We start from the raw sequence: 15,151 nt of genomic DNA on the forward strand, positions 1-15,151 counted from the left end.
TCTTCTCATTAATATGTGGATAAAGGCTTGTTTTTATAAAACTGTTTTATTATTTACTTGACTCTATGTTTAAATATTTCTTAAAACTCATGAAATGAGGTTGTGTATTCTTGGCTACACTGTCTGCATTTAAAAAATGGATTTAATGCCTTTAGTTATGATGCCAAGTTATAATTTTTTAAAGACATATATTCCTGACCTTGGTGTTCAACTGTATTTAAAATGCTTCCTTTATTTTTGGAGCTAGGAAGCAGAGTAGAAGGTACAGAGATTTTTCAGGCTTATTGCTAATACCAAGTAAATGGGAACGTCTACTATTTAGCTGATTCATGAACAATGGGATTCCTGCAGAAAGAAGACCTGATTCTAGATCAGAATCATCCTTGGAACATTTAATGATGTCAACTTTAATAGAAAGGTTTAAAACAGCCTTTCTTATACCTATTTCTTTTTTACCTAGCTTTTCATTTTGACATGGTCACAGTGTCTATTCTAGCTTGACAATTAATTTATAATATAAAAGTAATCTCTAAATCCGTTTGAAATCCACTGGTGACATATAATCCATTAATTAAATTTGCACTTGTTAGAAATGATAGAACTTTGTTGTAGTAGAATGAGGAGGATGTGGCAGTGTGTCATTCATTCTGTGAGTGGCATTGTGGCAATTGAAATAGTGTGACTTACAGTAAGAATCTTTTGTGCTTCAATGCATGAGCTACTGTGAAGATATGAGGAAGTGGGAAATAATGATCTGTGTCATGGTAAGTTCTGCTAATGATGGTCTCTTCAAAATGCTGTTACTCATGGGGCAATGGATTCCAAAGAATCTATGTAAACTTTCAGTAGTACTTTGTTAGTTTTTCTATTAAGTCTATGTGGAGGAATGGCTGTACACGTTTTCTTTAATTTAAAGTCTAGGACAAATAAACTAATTTGTACTTGTAATCATGAGTTGTTCAGAGTCTTTCTCTATTAATTTAAAAGTATGGCTTCAGCCTATGCCAACATTCCATTCTGGTAATTTTATTAATTAGAGTAAAATGCTTTCCGGCAGTATCAATTTTGTTTACTGATACATAGGAGAAGACAGTGAAGAATGTGCCTTTAACTTTCTCTTTAATGTATATGCCCTACATGTTTAGGAGTTTCAGTATACATTATTCACTGGTAAATTTTGAAGTAACATGGTGATGAATCTGCTCACAGTGCTGAGCTTTTGGTTTACAATTGCTTTTTCACTAAAGTACAAGAAGTATTTAAAGTACATATTTTCTCTAGATTAGGATTTAACATACTAATAAAGTAGATTAAAGATTGTTCCTTTACAGTGTTAGAGATTTTGATTTTCAATTTTGTGAAAAGACTTTTTTTTTTTTTTTTTGGCTGTGTTGGGTCTTTGTTGCTGCGTGCGGGCTTTCTCTAGTAGCGGCGAATGGGGGCTACTCTTTGTTGTGCACGGGCTCCTCATTGCCGTGGCTTCTCTTGTTGCGGAGCACGGGCTCTAGGCGTGTGGGCTTCAGTAGTTACAGCACACGGGCTCAGTAGTTGCGGCACACAGGCCCTAGAGCATGCGGGCTTCAGTAGTTGCAGTGCGTGGGCTCAGTAGTTGCGATGCGTGGACTCTAGGGCGCACGGCTTCAGTAGTTGTGGCTCACGGGCTTAGTTGCTCTGCAGCATGTGGGATCTTCCCGGACCAGGGATCGAACCTGTGTCCCCTGCACTGGTAGGCAGATTCTTAACCACTGTGCCACCAGGGAAGTCCCGTGAAAAGACATTTGACTGACCCAGTGTCCTAGTCTATTCAGGCTACTGTAACAAAAATACCATACGTTGGGTGGCTTAAATCACAGACATTCTTTTCTCACAGTTCTTGAGGCTGGAAAGTCCAAGAGCAAAGTGCCAGCAGATTCTGGTCTGGTGAGTTCCTGCCTCCTGGATCACAGATGACCATCTTCTCATTGGGTCCTCTCATGGTGGAAAGGGCAAGAGAACTCTCTGGGGTCTCTTTTATAAGGGCACTCATCCCATTCATGAGAGCTCCACTGTCATGACCTAATCACCCCACAGGCCCTACCTCCTAGTACCATCACATTGGGGGTTAGGATTGCAACATAAGAATTTTGGGGGGCCACAGACATTTAGTGCATATCACCTAGTTTAAATTTCTAATTCCAGTTTGAACTTTAAGCCCTTGTTTTAAATAGAGTCAAACTACTTAGACCATCTGTTTCAATGGAGGAGAAAGTCAATAGATGATACTCAGATTCTCTTAATTTATTTTGGTGTAATCTTTTCCATGTTACATTAACAACAAGATGAGGCTGCTATTGCTACTGCAGGTTTTAGCCAATGCACTAAAACAAGAAAAAGAAGTAAGGGTTATTAATGGTGGAAAAGAAAAGAGAGTTGTCGTGAATTCTTTGTAATATGTTTGCCTACCTATGTAATATGTTTGTCTACCTAGAAAATTCAAAGATATGATCAGAAAATGACTTGAAAAATAATGAGAATTCTGTAAGATATCTTGGGGGATATAAGATCACTGAATAAAAGTCAGCAGCTTTCCACTTCTAGTTCTGGCAGTGTGGCAGACAATGTTTAGAAAAACGCTTCTTGTAACAATATACCTTAAAATATTACGTGGAATATTAACAAAAAGTACTTTTCAATGCATGACTGAGGTAGTAGGAAAGGAAGAGAATGTCTCAGAACTTAGAAATAATAAGAAAGTGTGAGCTAATTGGTATAGGTGAGCATTGGAATTGATGTTTACCCAGGTATTACCTGCTGATCCTTGGTGGCTTAGGGCCTATATTTTATAGGTCTGTTTCTGAAGGAATGGAGATGAAGTTTGGCACCTAAGAAGGGAGGAAGTTTCAATGGAGAATCACCATGTAAAAGCTGGGATGCCCAAAGGATGACATCCTTAATAAATGACCAATGAAATAACTCTTCCTTACGTTGGTGGTTATTGAGATATATGCTGGACTTGTCCTCGGCTCTGGGTAGAATGCAAAGAAAAGAAAAAAAGGACAGATAAAGCAAAAGATTAGACACAACTAAAGAGGACATTAGTTAACTAGAATGTAGATGAAAAGAAAATACCCAGAATATAACATATAGAGAAGACTGGGGAACAAAAAATGAAAGTTTGAGGGACATGGAGGACAACATGAGAAGGTCCATCACAGGTCTAATCAGACTTCTAGAAGGAGATAATGGAGAAAATGTGACAGAGGCAATATTTAAAGAGAGAATGATTGAGAGTTTTCCAAGACAGAACTAAAATATAGGAAAACAATAGCATATAAATTGACCTGGGAAGGAGAGTGATTAGATTTTAAGCATTCAAAGGAGAAAAGTTAGGGGTATTGATTACCTTTATACTTTAAATATTTGTTTAAATAACTGGGTAATCATTTTAAGAATAGAAATGGAGTGTATGATTTCTATTTTAAAAGAGGGAAAAATGTAATGAGGGAAAGAATCACAATAAAAAAAAAATAAGGCTGCCCCCCAAAAAAGTTAAGCAAAGAGAAAGTACAAAACAAAATAATAGATGTGAATTCAAATGTATCAGCAACATAAATATTAATATTTTACAACTCTTCAGTTAAAAGAATAATATTGTAAGACCGGAGAAAACAAAACCAAAATAAAACAAAAACAAAATCCAGATAGGTTAAAGCTATTTAGAAGAGATATGCCTAAAACATAAAAATATACATAGGTTAAAAGTTAAAGGATTGGAAATGATAAATCAGGCAAAATGAAAGTGGGTGTAATGTTAATAGACAAAATAGACTTTAAAGACTTTTAAAGCAAAAGTATTACTGAAAGTAAGGAATTACTACCTATAAATAAGCTTGCTCTAATGGCTATATATAGACTCTTCCTTTCAAGTATACCTGAAACATTTGTAAAAATTGACCATGTGTTAGCCCCTGAAACAGGTTTCAGTGAATTTCAAAGATTGGTATCATTCAGATCACGTTCTCTAATATAACACAATTAATTTCGAGGTTTATAATAAAATAGTAACTAAAAACATCTACACATTTGGAAATTAAAAACAATTTCTAAATAACTCATAGTTGAAAGAAGAAATAATGAAAATGAAAACATGTGGGATAAAGCTAAAGTAATATTTAGAGATAAATGGTCGTTAAGTGTTTATATTTAAAAAGAAGAAAGGCTGAAAATAAGTAAGATAACTATTTAACTTAAGAAGTTAGAATAATGCAATAAACCCAAAGAAAGTAGAAGGAAAGACGTGATTAAGAGCAGAAGTTAATGAATTTGAAAACAAAGATACAGTAGAGAGGACCGACAGAACCAAAAAAAAAAAAAAAAAACCTAATAAATTAGACAAATGCCTGGGAAGGTAGAGTTAAAAAAAAAAAAAAAATGGAGAGACAACCTATAAATAAATTGGAACTAAAGAAGGGACTTGACAAATGCAACCACTGGTTTCAAATATGAGAAAATGTTTGCACAGCTCTTTGACTATACCTTTGAACGTTTTCTTGAAATAGGTAATTCCTGGAAAAATGTATATCACCAAAACAGGTTCAGAAATAATTAGAAAATCTAGATTATTCAATACTTATTAAAAATGGAATCAGTAGTTAAAAATCTTATTACCATGAAGATAGCAAGCCAACACAAACTAGTAATCCCAGTCTTACACAAACTCACTCATACAATAGAAAAATATATAATACTTTACAACTTAGTTAATGAGACTAGTTAAACCTTAGAAGGCTGGAATGAAAAGGGAAAATTACAGGACAGTCTCCTTAATTAATGTATGTAAAAAGACTTAAGTAAATATTAGGAAGCCAAATTCAGCATTGTATTAAACAACTATACTGTGATTAAACTGGGTTTAATACAGAGAAGCAAGTTTGGTTCAACATTAGAAAAAAAGTGTTAATGTAACTCACCATTTTAGCAGCTTAAAGGAGAAAAAGTATATTATAGTTTACTATAATTCAGAAAGATGCCAAAAAAACATCCTACAAAACCCAACAACCACTTAGGATTAAAACTCTTCTACAACTAGGAATAAAAAGGAATTTTATTTAACCTGATACAGTGTATCTCTAAAAAGTATATAGCAAGAATCATACTCACTGGTGAACTATTAAAAACATTCCACTTAAAATTATGAATAAGAGAAGGAGGCTGGTTTTACAGCTTTTATTTAACATTATACAGGCACTCCTAACCTGCAAAATAAGTTCAAACACATACTAACATACATGAACAAGAAATTAAATAAAAGAAGCAAACTGTCATTATTTGAAGAAAATATCATTATTTGCATAGAAATTTTAAAAAAATCTATAGAACAGTTATTAAAATGAACACAGGAATTTAGCAGGGTGGCTACATATAAGGTTAATATATGAGAAAATTAAATTTCTATATACTAGCAGTAAAGAGATAGAAAATGCAGTTTCAAAAAAGATACAGCAGGGAACTGTACTCCTTGCTCTGTGGTGACCTAAATGGGAAGGAAATCCAAAAAAGTGGGGATATATGTATACGTATAGCTGATTCACTTTGCTGTATAGCAGAAACTAACACAATATTGTAAAGCAACTATATTCCAATAAAAATTAATTTAAAAAATTATACAGAAATGGAAAAAAAAAAGAGATTCAGCCTGTTCTTTAAAGTATCACCTCTTTCATAAGTTTGTCCCATTATCTTTAATTGGAATTAAGCATTCCTCATTTTATTGGCCAAGAGTAGTTTGTTTACATATTTGTAAGATTATATCTTACAACAATTATCTCATAATTGACAGTGTTTATTTCTGTCTCCTCCCACTTGACTTTAAATGTCATTCATAGAACAAATGACAATGAAAACACGACAGCACAAAACCTATGGGATGCAGCAAAAGCAGTTCTAAGAGAGAAGTTTATAGCAATACAATCCTGCCTCAAGAAACAAGAAAAATCTTAAATAAACAACCTAACCTTACACCTAAAGCAGTTAGAGAAAGAAGAACAGAAAAACCCCAAAGTTAGCAGAAGGAAAGAAATCATAAAGATCAGATCAGAAATAAATGAAAAAGAAATGAAGGAAACGATAGCAAAGATCAATAAAACTAAAAGCTGCTTCTTTGAGAAGATAAACAAAATTGATAAACCATTAGCCAGACTCATCAAGAAAAAAAGGGAGAAGACTCAGATCAACAGGATTAGAAATGAAAAAGGAGACGTAACAACTGACACTGCAGAAATACAAATGATCATGAGAGATTACTACAAGCAACGATATGCCAATAAAATGGACAATCTGGAAGAAATGGGCACATTCTTAGAAAAGCACAACCTTCCGAGGCTGAACCAGGAAGAAATAGAAAATATGAACAGACCAATCACAAGCACTGAAATTGAGACCGTGATTAAAAATCTTCCAACAAACAAAAGCCCAGGACCAGATGGCTTCACAGGCGAATTCTATCAAACATTTAGAGAAGAGCTAACACCTATCCTTCTCAAACTCTTCCAAAATATAGCAGAGGGTGGAACACTCCCAAACTCATCCTACAAGGCCACCATCACCCTGATACCCAAAACAGACAAAGATGTCACAAAGAAAGAGAACTACAGGCCAATATCACTGATGAACATAGATGCAAAAATCCTCAACAAAATACTAGCAAACAGAATCCAACAGCACATTAAAAGGATTGTACACCATGATCAAGTGGGGTTTATCCCAGGAATGCAAGGATTCTTCAATATATGCAAATCAATCAGTGTGATACACCATATTAACAAATTGAAGGATAAAAACCATATGATCATCTCAATAGATGCAGAAAAAGCTTGTGACAAAATTCAACAACGATTTATGATAAAAACCCTCCAGAAAGTAGGCATAGAGGGAACCTACCTCAACATAATAAAGGCCATATATGACAAACGCACAGCCAACATCATTCTCAGTGGTGAAAAAGTGAAATCATTTCCACTAAGATCAGGAACAAGACAAGGTTGCCCAGTCTCACCACTGTTATTCAATATAGTTTTGGAAGTTTTAGCCACAGCAGTCAGAGATGAAAAAGAAATAAAAGGAATCCACATCGGAAAAGAAGTAAAGCTGTCACTGTTTGCAGATGACATGATACTATACATAGAGAATCCTAAAGATGCCACCAGAAAACTACTAGGGCTAATCAATGAATTTGGTAAAGTAGCAGGATACAAAATTAATGCACAGAAATCTCTTGCATTCCTATACACTAATGATGAAAAATCTGAAAGAGAAATTAAGGAAACACTCCCATTTACCATTGCAACAAAAAGAAAAAAATACCTAGGAGTAAACCTACCTAAGGAGACAAAAGACCTGTATGCAGAAAACTGTAAGACCCTGAGGAAAGAAATCAAAGATGATACAAACAGATGGAGCGGTATACCATGTTCTTAGATTGGAAGAATAAACATTGTAAAAATGACTATTCTACCCAAAGCAATCTACAGATTCAATGCAATCCCTATCAAACTACCAATGGCATTTTTCACAGAAGTAGAACAAAAAATTTCACAATTTGTATGGAAACACAAAAGACTCCGAATAGCCAAAGCAATCTTGAGAAAGAAAAATGGAGCTGGAGGAATCAGGCTCCTGGACTTCAGACTATACTACAAAGGTACAGTAATCAAGACAGTTTGGTACTGGCACGAAAACAGAAATATAGATCAATGGAACAGGATAGAAAGCCCAGAGATAAACCCACGCATCTGGGGTCACCTTATCTTTGATAAAGGAGGCAAGAATATACAATGGAGAAAAGACAGACTCTTCAATAAGTGGTGCCAGGAAAACTGTACAGCTACATGCAAAAGAATGAAATTAGAACACTTCCTAACACCATACACAGAAATAAACTCAAAATGGATTAAAGACCTAAATGTAAGCCCAGACACTATACAAGCCTTAGAGGAAAACATAGGCAGAACAAACACTCGATTACATACATCACAGCAAGATCCTTTTTGACCCACCTCCTAGAGAAATGGAAGTAAAAACAGAAATAAACAAATGGGACCTAATGAAACGTAAAAGCTTTTGCACAACAAAGGAGACCGCAAACAAGATGAAAAGACAGCCCTCAGAATGGGAGAAAATATTTGCAGATGAAGCAACTGACAAAGGATTAATCTCCAAAATATTCAAGCAGGTCATGCAGCTGAATATCAAAAAAAACAAACAACCCAATTGAAAAATGGGCAGAAGCCCTAAATAAACATTTCTCCAAAGAACATATACAGGTTGCCAACAAACACATGAAAGGATGCTCAGCATCACTAATCATTAGAGAAATGCAAATCAAAACTACAATGAGGTATCACCTCCCGCCTGTCAGAATAGCCATTGTCAAAAAACCTACAAAGATGCTGGAGAGGGTGTGGAGAAAAGAGAACCCTCTTGCACTGTTAGTGGGAATGTAAACTGATACAGCCACTATGGAGAACAGTATGGAGGTTACTTAAAAAACTAAAAATAGGACTACCATATGACCCAGCAATCCCACTACTGGGCATATACCCTGAGAAAACCACAATGCAAAAAGAGTCATGTACCACAATGTTCATTGCAGCACTATTTACAGTAGCCAGGACATGGAAGCAACCTACGTGTCCATTGACAGATGAATGGATAAAGAAGATGTGGCACATATGCACAATGGAATATTGCTCAGCCATAAAAAGAAACGAAATTGAGTTATTTGTAGTGAGGCGGATGGACCTAGAGTCTGTCGTACAGAGTGAAGTAAGTCAGAAAGGGAAAAACAAATACCATATGCTAACACATATATATGGAATCTAAAAAAAAAAAAAATCGTTCTGATGAACCTAGGGGCAGGACAGGAATAAAGACGCAGATGTAGAGTATGGACTTGAGGACATGGGGATGGGAAGGGTAAGCTGGGACGAAGTGAGAGAGTATCATTGACATATATACACTACCAAATGTAAAATAGATAGCTAGTGGGAAGCAGCTGCATAGCACAGGGAGAGCAGCTTGGTGCTTTGTGACCACCTAGAGGGGTGGGATAGGGAGTGTGGGAGGAAGACGCAAGAGGGATCGTATAGCTGATTCACTTTGTTATACAGCAGAAACTAACACAACAATGTAAAGCAATTATACTCCAATAAAGGTGTTAAAAAAATTTTCATTCATAGGCTGTGCAGACAGAATAAGCCTTTTTAAAACTTGACCACTGTCTCTCCTGTCTGCTGGAGTTTAAGCTCCATCAAACCATATCTCTGACATTCACTGATGTTTTACCAGGGCCTATCCCAGTCTCTAGTACATAGGAGTCATAAAGTAAATTTTTATCTAATGAATGTGTGAATACTCTCATGAATTGGAGTTTTGGTGTATACCAATATGGGGCAAGAGTAATATGGTGTAAACTTTGAAGAATATCCTTGGGATTAAAAAGTGGAAGAAGAATTCAGAATGTATCAGGAGAGACTTGATTGTTGCAATTATTAATCAACATTTATAATTTTTTTTGCTAAATCCTTGGTGAATGTGTACTGGATGATATCACATTTTATATCAACTATAGATTTAATATAGATTGATGTTTATGTTAATTTTATAATAAACTTCATATAGATCATAAAAAAGAGATACAAATAGCTTCAGAAATGCAGGGTACCTGGGAACAAATCTAACAAAGAAAATGTACAATTTTCATGAGGAAAAGAATTCTAAAATTTTATTGAAAGATTTTCAAAATGTCAATAATTGGAAAACAAATGATGTTCATGGATAGGAAGACTAAATTTTATAAAAATCTCAGTTCTTCCTAATAGTCTTGCAAATCCAGTCAAAAGTTCACTTGTCGAAAGTGCTGACCAAGTTGAATTTACAAATTATAAAGGTGAGCAAAGGGCCTGTGCATAGGTAAGACACTCTTGAAGAGAGAGAAAACACAGGGGACTTGCTCTGCCAGATAGGACTTACTATAAAACTGCAGTATATGCCCCCTGTTTGGTATTGGCTCAAGGATAGACAGATAAACTAGTAGAACCAAATAGACAGTCCAGAAACAGACTTACATATATATATGGAAACCTGATTTATGACAAGGCTAGTATTGCAGACTATTGATGGTAGGACAATTTATTATCCACATGGAAATAAAATAGTGGATCCTCCCACTACACGCACAAATTAATTTCAGATGGCTTAAGGACTTAGATGTAAAATGCAAAACTATGACGGTTTAGAAGACAATATAAGATACTATCTCAATGACTGTATTAGTAAAGGCTTTCTTAAACAAGACCCAAGAAAGATAGACCATAAAGGAAAAAACTGATTAATTTGATTACATAAAAAGTAAAAACTTCTGTTATTCGAAAGACATTATAAAGGGACAGAACAGCAGAGCGTTGTTCAAGATGATGAACTCAAATGCCTAGTGCATTTGATTAATGTATTTGATATTTGCACAACTGGAAAATAGGAACAAATTGCTAATAAATACATAGAAAATGAAGGAAACACATACACACCTGCTGTGCAAAGATCTTCTTATCAGTTCAGGGAGACAAAGGAAAAATAATATTGTGTGCTATATTGCTCAGCTATTAATAACATTTACATGATTATCTAATAAAAATTGTGATATAATTGCATTGGGAAGATGGGTGCATGAAAAGTGTGCCTGTGTTTGTGAAAAAGAGCTAAATACTTTAATATGTCATGACATAACTAAAAATTGTCAAACTCTTGGTTTGGTAGATTAGCTAATTGTATTGTATCAACATTAATTTCCTGGTTGTGATAATTGTACTAGGGTTATATAAAATATTAACATTAGGGAAAGCTAGGTGAAGGGTATATGAGGACTCTGGCTATATTTGCAACTTTCTGTAAGCCTAAGATTAATTCATCATAAGAAGTTAAAAAAATCAACTAATAGTTGTTGGCTCTGGGGAGTAAGAAATGCAACAGTGCTGGGGGATTATTGACATTTGGTAATAATTTTTATAGTACTACTTGACTTTTTAATTGGTATGCATATGTTATTGGAGAAAATGGAAAGTAGAAAATTGTGCAGAGCACAATGGAGGAAAGTTATTTCTCTGTAAATTTAACTTGGATGCTTTGGAAAGAATTGACAAAGTTAGATACATGGAAAAGAATATTGCTATCAAATTATCTATGGGGGATATTGAGCTTGTTAGTTTAGTCAGAAGTTAAAGAGGGAGACCATTAAAAAGTATATATATTCTTAAACATTTTATTTTAGCTTGGAACATAAAAATGCATACTTATTCACCAATCTTTTAATGAAGGGCCGTAGCTTTTTTTGTGTGCAGGGAATCCAGTGAATAGAGTTCAGTAATGGATTTCTTATATAAACCATGCCTGTATGCTTTATCATAATTTTAAATTTCAGTCTCTTTAAAGAGGAGAAAGAACCTAAAGAACATATGATAAAATCTGAATATGTAATTCTGCTAGATTTTTATGATTTTGCCCTAAACCTTTAGCCCAATACTAGTCCAAGTTACGTAAGGTAAGAGGGCTTCTAGTGTACTTTGTTATGGTGAAGAACTAGGATATGGTAGCAAGAATGACTGGGGACGTGGCTACACAGATATAGTCTGATAAAAGAAACTATATTTTATAATAACCTTTTTCTACATGAAGTGTATTTTCTTTGTTTTGTATTGAGCATAAGCAGTACATTGGTTTTCTCTTTTGAGATTAAAACAATTTATTGTCTCAGAATACAAAGTAGAGGTTTTTTTTTCTTTTTTTATTGTGGTAAAAAACATAACATAAAATTTACCTTCTTAACCATTTTTAAGTGTACAGTTCAGTGGTATTAAATACATTCATAATGTTGTGCAGCCATCACCACTATCTACCTCCATACTTCTTTTCATCTTGTAAAACCGAAACACCCTATCCATTAAACAATAGCTCTCCATTGCCACTTTCCCCTGCCTCTGGCAACCACCATTCTACTTTGTATCTCTAGCATTTTGACTACTTTCAGTATCTCATATAAGGGGATCATACAGTATTTCTCTTTTTGTGTCTGACTTATTTTACTTAGCATAGTGTTCTCGTGGTTCATCCATGTTGTAGCATATGTCAGAATTTTCTTCCTTTTTAAGGCTGAATAATATTCCATTGCATATCTATACCATGTTTAGCTTATCCATTCATTCAATAAAGGACCCTTAGGTTGTTTCCACATTTTAGCTATTGTGAATAATGCTTCTGTGAACATGAGTGTACAAATATCTCTTCAAGACACTGATACCCTTCAATCCTTTTTTCAACCCTGCTTTCAATTCCACCAAGAAGTGGAATTGCTGGATAGTATGGTAATTCTATTTTTAGTTTTTTGAGGAACTCATTATTTTCCATAGCATTTCCATTTTACATTCCCATGAACAGTGCACAAGGGTTGCCATTTGTCTCTATTCTTGCCAACTATTGTTATTTCCTGTGTTCTTTTTTTTTTTTTATGGCATTCATCCTAATAGTGTGAGGTGGCCTCTCATTGTAATTTGGATTCACATTTCCCTAATTATCATTAATGTTGAACATTTTTTCATGTGCTTATTGGCCATTTGTATATCTTCCTTGGAGAAATGTCTTTTCACTTCCTTTGCCCGTTTTTGAATTTTGTTGTTGTTGTTGAGTCTTAAGAGTTCTCTCTATATTCTATTCTGGGTATTAATCTCTATAAGATATATGATTTACAAATATTTTCTCCCATTCTTTGGGTTGCCTTTTCACTCTGTTGATATTATCTCCTGATGCACAACATTTAAAAACTTTCATGAACTCCAATTTGTCTATTGTTGCTTTTGTTGCCTATGTCTTTGGTGTTGTATCCACAAAATCCTTGCCAAATCCAGTGACATGAAGCTCTTGCCCTATGTTTTCTTCTAAGAGCTTTATAGTTTTAGCTCTTACATTTAGGCCTTTGATCCATTTTGAGTTAATCTTTTTGTCTGTGGTGTTAGGTAAGGGTCCAACTTCATTCTTTTGCATGTGGATATACAGTTTTCCCAGCTTTTTCCCCAGTGAATGATCTTGGCCTCTCTGTGAAAAAATTGTTTGACTGTGTATGTGAGGGTTTATTTCTGGGCTCTCTATTCTGTTTCATTGGTCTATATGTCTGCCTTTATGCCAGTACCACACTGTTTTGATTGCTGTAGCTTTGTAGTAAGTTTAGAAATAAGGAAGTATGAGTCCTCAAGCTGTGTTCTTCTCTTTCAAGATTGTTTTGCATATTTGGGATCCTTTGAGATTCCATATGAATTTTAGGATGGATTTTTTATTTCTGCAAGAAATATTATCAGCATTTTGATAGGGATTGCATTGAATCTGTAGGTGGCTTTGGGTAGTATTGACATCTTAATATTAAGTCTTCCAGTTAATGAACATGGCATATGTTTTTGTTTGTTTATGTCTTCTTTAATTTCTTTCAACAATGTTTTGTAGTTTTCATTTTGTAAGTCTTTTACCTCCTTGATTAAGTTAATTCCAAAGTATTTATTCTTTTTGATGCTGTTATAAATGGGATTTTCATAATTTCCTTTTCAGATTGTACATTGTTAGTGTATAGAAATGAACTGATTTTTGTATTTTGACTTTGTATCCTCTACTTTACCAGATTTATTTATTAGCTCCAATAGTTTTTTGTGGAATCTTCAGGGTTATATATATAAGATCATAACATCTGTGAAAAGAGAAAACTTTACTTCTTCCTTTCCAATTTGGATGCTGTTTATTTCTTTTTCTTGCCTCATTGCTCTGGCTATAACTTTCAGTATTATGTTGAATAAAAGTGTCAAAAGTGGGCATCCTTATCTTATTTCTGATCCTAGAGGAAAAACGTTCAGTCTTTTACTATTGAGTATGATGCTTGCTATGGGTTTTTCACATTTGGCTTTTATTATGTTGAGATACGAAATAGAGTTTGTTACATTTTTTGTATTCTTACATTTTTCAAAAGTTTCAAGTAAAGAAAAGAAATAACTGTGTGTGTATGTTTGCAAATATACATGTATACACATACTAGATAAGCATATGTATAATTTATTTATCGATATATATGAATAAACCTGGTTAACAAAATTACTTATTGAGGTTATATTTTAGAACATTTGAAAATTGTAGATGAAGTGTTTCTTAATAAAACTATATCCCATCTATTTCTAGATGTTGCATCCATTGGGTGTATTAGTTGTATGCTTGGTTTAATGTTTAAACTGTTGCAAATTGAGATGAATTAGTTGGAAGTGAAAGACTAGCAATATGAGTAGCTTATTTATATTTTTAATTTGACAGTCTCTGATAAGGGAACAGTCAATATGTTTATGTATAATGACTTACTCTTCTAAAAGATGTTTTTTTCTTATTTCAGGTAACTTAATGCGGCCTCTTTTGAATTATGGTATTGCTTGGTGAGCATATCTTTTTTACTTTGTTACTTTTCAGAATAATATTAACTTATATAAATTAGTTGTGTTTTTGGTTTCCCATTGCAGTATGTCCATGGGCTTCCTGGTTGAAGAGACTGCACCCATTGTTTGGAGAGGGCTTATGGTAATGTCAGCCATTGAGAAACTGTTGAGGCAGGTAAGAAAATTGCATTAAGCATCATTTTATTATCGGCACACTGTGGTTAATGTTTTCTGATTGGAGAGTCGTTAAAATTTGCAGTCAGGTTTGAGGTGTTTTGCAAAAGAACCCAGTCGATATACTGAATTTATAATGAGGTGTGTGGCACCAAGACCAACGTTCACTGTGACATGATTGAATCTTTCCCGTCGCTTAGCAGTACTAAAATCTAATGTCTTATTTTATATTATTCTGTTTCTCTGTTCAGACTCTGTTGAGTCTACAGCAAGGCAAGGAAATCTATTTTATAAGTAATCTGCCTTCTTTAGATTTATGGTTAATTTCATTGTGGCCAATATTGAGTTATAAGGGCAGTGTAGAAATTCCTCAGATGTAGAAAAAATTCTATAAACCACAGTGCTTATGATTAAAATTGCTTCAGAACAAAATGAAATTTTATTTTACTCTGAGTACATATGGCTACATATTTATTTATATAGTATCTGTC

The 15,151-nt window shown here is 34.1% G+C and overlaps 1 protein-coding gene across 5 annotated transcripts in view; it reads left to right on the top strand.

Annotated features, from left to right (window-relative positions):
- NUBPL (NUBP iron-sulfur cluster assembly factor, mitochondrial) overlaps positions 1 to 15,151 on the top strand; it is a 335,371-nt gene that overhangs the window by 171,686 nt on the left and 148,534 nt on the right. For 4 of the 5 annotated variants that reach the window (XM_059914058.1, XM_059914057.1, XM_059914059.1 and 1 more), the window contains 2 exons: positions 14,447 to 14,486; positions 14,571 to 14,661. In XM_059914058.1, coding sequence (XP_059770041.1) covers positions 14,447 to 14,486; positions 14,571 to 14,661 — 131 coding nt within the window. Of the gene's footprint in view, positions 1 to 14,446; positions 14,487 to 14,545; positions 14,662 to 15,151 lie in introns of all 5 variants that reach the window. The other variant, XM_059914061.1, reaches the window with a different exon arrangement.

Source organism: Balaenoptera ricei, chromosome 2 (assembly GCF_028023285.1).
Source record: "Balaenoptera ricei isolate mBalRic1 chromosome 2, mBalRic1.hap2, whole genome shotgun sequence".
Lineage (NCBI taxonomy): Eukaryota > Metazoa > Chordata > Mammalia > Artiodactyla > Balaenopteridae > Balaenoptera > Balaenoptera ricei.